The 6,237-nt window shown below is 40.1% G+C and overlaps 1 protein-coding gene across 1 annotated transcript; it reads right to left on the reverse strand.

The window, feature by feature from the left end:
* Positions 1–6,001, reverse strand: TEX28 (testis expressed 28). Its single transcript, XM_058167977.1, has 4 exons — positions 5,927–6,001; positions 2,563–3,212; positions 1,079–1,214; positions 1–312 (listed from the first exon to the last, which is right to left on the reverse strand). The coding sequence occupies exons 1-4, from the start codon at positions 5,999–6,001 to the stop codon at positions 1–3; spliced, it is 1,173 nt and encodes a 390-aa protein (XP_058023960.1).
* Between the last annotated feature and the right edge of the window lie 236 nt (positions 6,002–6,237).

Genomic DNA, 6,237 nt, shown 5'->3' on the forward strand with positions numbered 1-6,237 from the left:
TCAAGATGAAGGGAGCCATGTTTTCCATTCTGACTCAGTAATGTCAGGGAAGTAATTCCATGCAAGAGTTATGATGGTGATCACAAGGAGGGTGGACATGGCTCGCATACGAGTATGCAGAAGAGGAACTATAAAAGCTGAAACTGTCGAAAAAAACACCAGGATGATGGCAGCAATGGTCAATAGGAGGTTCATGAGCTGTCCATAAAGCTTATACATGCTGGCCTGTGGCATCTCCATTGCCTCCTGTTGTTGGGCTTGCTGCTGCTGTTCCAGTTTGGCAAGCCGGGTCTGGTAGGAATCCAGCACCTCCTACCACAAAGACAAGGAAAAGACAGGCAGTCAGGACAGGACCAGCCAGTTTCCGGACATTGATTTAGTTAATCTCAGGTGGATTTCTACAGTGTTATTTTTCACCTGCCATTTGCAGGTTCACATGCTCTAATTCTTTGATGGCTCTATTTATATCTGCAAAGAGGAAGGTCAGTTTTCTGACTCCTGGGTAATCCAAGTGGTGCTATCTAGACAAGAAAGACAGATGCCAACAAGTTCAGAAGGCTACCAGGGTTTACAAAAGCACAGAGAGGAAATACTTTAGAGGGAAAATGTTGAGGGCACTCTGAAACAGCCCAATTAATACTATGCTCATTGGTCATAGAATGCTGACTTATACAAAAGGGGAAGGCACAATGCAATATTTTGTTGTAGATCCCACTTATGTGTGATACTAATACTAACTTGCTGGTGTTGCAGTATGTGCAAAAGCAGGTTCCTGGTACCAGTGCTTGTACCACTCATAACATCGTTCTATTATCCTTCACCCTCTGAGTTTTCTGGCACCCTACATTGACAGTCATTGCAACCTTCATTTCTTATTGCAAAAATACACACTCTCTCTCTCTCTAAAGACAGTTGTCGTAGCCTATTGAGTAAGATGGGATATTACAATTTTTTCTTTTGTTCCATTTCTATGTACTCTGTCAAGCTAGCTACATGCAACCTGTTCCAATGTCCTTTTCTTTGCTCCCAGAACAATACTATCCACAGCATCCATGCATTTAGTTAAGCAATCTCTTACCCAGACATCCCGGGACCTCTCATAAGATTGATACACCATCTTCTCCTCAGTGCAGGCCAGATCATGTTTGAGGTTGGTGATTTCATTGAGATTTAGCTGTACCGCATCATTCACTTGTATTTCCAGGTTATAGTGCCTGAAGAAGGGTGGCATTAAGTGAGGTTCTATAATCTGATCCTGTGTTCTAAATCCTTTCTCTCTCTCCTTCCCCCCCCCCCTCCCAGCCAACTGGCTGATCTTGTTACAGTCACCACTTTAGGCATTGCTGTAAATGGATTATGATGAGCTGGCTCTGCTTTCTGATTTGACACTTGCAGTACAAGAAATGGGCAACTATGCTTATCCTGGATTGGGAAAGGGAGGAGAGAGGATTACAAGTATCCCATGCCATCTGGGTTTGGGAATTTGAAAATAAAAGAAATGAAACATTTTGGGGTACATCAAAGCACTGAATCTAATACTGGTGGGAAAAAATACTTTTGGGAGCCCAGTGAGGATTGAAACTAGAAAGGCACTACTGCTGCCAAAGATGTGACAACAAGTAGATGAACAATTTGGTTGGCTGAATTATTATACTAAATATGCTTCTGAACAGTTCTCTACCAGATATTCTTTTAGCTAAATGAATTATCTGAAGGTAAAAATAGACATAATAAATATGAACTCAAAATTCTTCATTTGCAGTGATTGACTTCCTTTTGGTTACATAACAGAAATAACAGAGATATTTACTAGCAAATGGAATGGTAACTCAGCCTTCAGTTTTGTCTCTTATTTCATGCTGTAGGTACATTATTTTATTGTTTTTTTTAAAGAAAAATATGAAGAACTATCTGTTTGTTCACTGAAATTACTTTTTTAGAAAGGAATCTTTTAAATAATCTACTTTAGTTATAATCTAATCTAATCTAATGATTGGAGGATTATGGGATGGAAAATATCAGTAAGGAAACCAACCCAGTACTAGTGTGTTTGTGCTTTGCTCTGAAAGCACATCAATAAATGTGGAGTGACAGCAGTGAAGATATCCCAAGTGAGATTAATTGTTGTAAACATGTTCTCATTTTCTATATGCTTTTGCATACAAGATGGATTTTTTTTCTAATAAAAAATATTGCAACATTCCTCCTGGATAAGGAGGTTGTGGCTATGCCCTTTTCATATTACAAGAAAAGCAGGAAGTTTCTGGATAATGTCAATAAAGCATGGAGAAGATCAGAAGAAATAGGCAAGTTATGGTCTGTATTGTGATACTACATTAGTTACACAAGGGGGGAAACTGCTTGCTTTTTTGTGTGTGTGGCATATGAGGCAAAGAGCTTCATATCCAGGAAAGACATAGTGGATTTGTCACTAAAGACAAAGCTGTGATGTTCTAAGAGAATGAGTGTCAGGAGGAAACAGGATACCAGGGACAATCAAGCCTTCAATGGCAAGGAAATGGAATACTGGGAACCACTGTTCTCAGGAATGTGGATGCCCACCTTTTCTTTTCCTCCTGTAGGAGTTCCATAATTTGCTTTTTGTCAGCTTTCCAAGCTTCGTCTAACATGTTCCTCTGATCGTCCAGGACTTTGTGATATTCCTTTAGCTCCATGATTTGGTTCTTCAGCTCCTGAAGCTTCTTTTTTGCCTCCTCTTCAAGATACTGCTTTGGGGCTGCATCTGTGATAGAATCATTTTCTATGCTCTCTGGGATGGAGTATTCTTCTATTAGAGGAGCTTCTGTAGGGCGGAACTTGAATATGTTATATGGCCCTTGGGCCACATTGACCTTGAGAGCTTGGGGCGAGGGAGAAGAACTGCTATCTGCAGGTGAGAAATTCTTCTGCTCTAATCTCTTCAGTTGGGCTAAGCAATCCTGCAGACGCTGTTCGAGATGAGCAATATTAGCCGAGGAGCGTTGGTTGATACGTTCAAATGCTTGACGGATGGAGGGTGCCTTTTCCCGATCAGCTTTGCTTACCAGTTCCACATAAGTGGAGAGGTTGTCATCACGATTGGCCTTCTCTACCCGCAGCAATTCAGACAAGTGCAATATGCGATGGCGTAGAGCATCTTTCGGACTTCGGTAACTTGACTGGGAAGATCCAGAAGCAACAGAGAACCTGTGGGCCCGACTGGAGTCCACCTGCTATAAGGGTGGAGCGGGAAGACAGGAGTATCAGAGAAAAGTATACCAATTTAAGTTACCACAGAACTGTTATATTTTACAGGGAGCTCCCATTAGGTAACTAACAATGTACTTATCTTGAGTGATCCCAGAATGTAAAGCCTTATACTGTCTATTTTGTATTTACTCCCATATTCTCTGCTCTCTTTTCATCTAGAACAGTCAGTTTCTCTTTCTGTAAAGAAAGATGGAGTGCTCTCATTTGGAGATTGTGAGAGGAACAAGGATCAGGGGTGAAATGCTCCTGGTTCGGACCGGATCCCCAATCCGGTAGTGATGGTGGTGGGTGGTTCAGAGAACCAGTAGGAAAAATCCGTGGCCCCACCCCCTGCCCCAGCTGAGCTGTGCAATCATCAGAGGTGGTTTTTTTTAACTTTTAAAACCATTTTTTCTTTGGCCGAAAAATGCTTTTAAAAGTAAAAAAAAGCCTTTGATGATCGAGTGGCTCAGCTGGGATTGTCAGAATTCTTTAAAAGCTTTTTTTTAACAACCTTTTCGGCCAAAGAGGTTGTAAAAAAAAAAGCTTTTAAAAGGCTCCTCTGGAGATCCCAGTTCAGTTGCCTGATTGCCAGAACCTTTAAAAAGCATGTTTTCTACAAGCTCTTTGGCCAAAGAGGTTGTTAAAAAAATCCTTTTAAGAGGTTCTGGTGATCAGGCAACTTCAGCTGGGATTGTCAGAGGAGCCTTTTAAAAGCTTTTTTTTCCTCTGGCGATCCCAGCCGAGTTGCCTGATTATCACAGGCTTTTAAAATCATTTTTTTACAACCTCTTACACCAGCCCGATGCCCACACAATCGCCCGGTCCCCACTTGCCTAATTGCTGCTTCTTTCGGGCTCGCTGAGCCTTGCTTCAGCTGCTGCAATCAATTGCATCAGCTAGCAACTGAATCTGCCTGCCTGCAGTCCATCTCATCAGTGAGCAACTCAATCTGCCTGCCTCCAATTGGGTAAGTAACTGGGGCAGGGGAGGTTTAAAAAATAGTTAATTAAGGTTTTTTTAAGGAGTTGGGTTTTTTAGACAGCAATTTAAAGTTAAGGATGTTTTAAATTTAGCTGCTTTTATCTAAAAAATATAAAATAAAATAAAATAATAAAATAAAATATTTGTGCAGCTTTCTGAGATTTGATGTGTTTCTGTAGTGTTTCACTCTAACTACACAAGCACACAAAATCTCACAAAGCTGTATGTGGCATTTTGTGTGTGTGTGTGTGTGAGCTGGTGTTGTGTTGTGTTGTGTGTGTGTAAAATGTGAAAGTTGGTTTTTAAGCTTTTTGTGGCTGTGTGAGGTTCCTGCTTGTTGCAGGGGCCATTTTGGGTGAGGAGCAGCTGCTTTTACAGTTGTGTTGTGTTGTGTTGTGTGTAAAGTGTGAAAGTTGGTTTTTGGTACCTCTTGAGCTTTTGTGGCTGTGTGAGGTTCCTGCTTGTTGCAGGGGCCATTTGGGTGAAGTACAGCTGCTTTTACATTGTGTGTGAGTCAGTTATGTTGTGTTGTGTTGTGTTGTGTGTGTGTAAAGTGTGAAAGTTGGTTTTTGGTACGTCTTACTGTTTTGTGTACTTTGTTTATTATTTTTATTATTTATTGTTATTGGCCAAGCCCACCCAGTCACCTGACCACCAGGACACGCCCACCAATTAAGCCACGCCCACAGAACCGGTAGGGAAAATGTTTAGATTTCACCCCTGACAAGGATGCTTAAGAGATAAGAGATAACTGTCCAATAACTCTCTTTCCAGGCAAACCTATGGCAACTTTATAACTCTGGATATTGAATGCTAGTTCTTGCTGTCCCCTTAGTTCAAATTTAATTTAAATTAAACAAGATTCCTAATAGAATTATATTTTGAACCTTGTTCATTCTCTTCCACCTGATTGCCTCTCTTGCTTCACCAGTGGATTTAGGCACTGATTCCTCAGTATATCTCAGCTTGTACAAGCACACTTCCATTTAATTAAAACCTCTCATTTCTTTATTGGGGAAAACCAAGATGGCAATGTCAGAGAAATGTTCACCAGCTGGCTGCCTTTTCAATTTTCTGGTGAACTTCCCATTTATCTCAACTATCCTGTCTCTTAAAGCATCCCTTAACAAAAGAGAAAAGGCATGGAGAGATTGGCTATATATGATATGCACTGCTGTTCTTGGGAGACAAGGAAGTAGTCAAAAACCTTTTGAAATGCCTTCTTGGATTTGAGGGATGCTTAAGGGATGACATTCTACTTTGGATGACATTCCTATTTGATTGTGGTTGGTAAGCTGCAAAAATACTAGTGTTTCTTATCTTTTGCCCTATCTTCTGTTCTGTTCTGGAAAAGTACCCTTGCACAGAAAATTCCCTTTCATTAGAACAATGCAATGACATCATATATCATTCTCCCTGAAACATGACAACTGCCATTACAATCAGGGGTCCTTACTGCTTGGAATCTCATTACATAGTGATAGACTGTGTTCAAACTTAGAAATATTTATTTACCCATCGTTTACCAAAGTAATCCAACTTTTGAGTTCATCTGATATGCTATACATACGGATGGATTTGTTCAATATCTTAGGCTACAATCTAATTGTGATCTAGAGTGTTATAGTTTGTGGTCCAGAGTGTGTACAAGAGAGCCATGTGCTAGATAAAATGCATTCTGAATGTGAAGAAATGTGTTTTATTGGTCACTCACTGAATTGGGAGCTTGACTTGTTGATGCTTCTGACTGCTCGGAAGGTTCTCCTTTGGTTAAATTAAAGTCTACCATGAATGCTGCATGGAAACAGACAAGTGCACAAAAGTAACATTAATTTGTGACCTAATATATTTATATTTGTTGTTTTATTTGACTTTGTAAGTCAGCCAAAGTTGCTTTTGGTGAGATAGACAGCTATACAAATTTGACTAGCAAAGAAATAAATAAATTGTCCTTTGTTGAAGCTTTGTTGTAAATTGTAACTTACTCTAGCCTACTTAAAAATGGTGTTAAGGGGTAACTTTTAT

This window comes from Ahaetulla prasina, chromosome 2 (genome assembly GCF_028640845.1).
Source record: "Ahaetulla prasina isolate Xishuangbanna chromosome 2, ASM2864084v1, whole genome shotgun sequence".
NCBI classification, from domain to species: domain Eukaryota; kingdom Metazoa; phylum Chordata; class Lepidosauria; order Squamata; family Colubridae; genus Ahaetulla; species Ahaetulla prasina.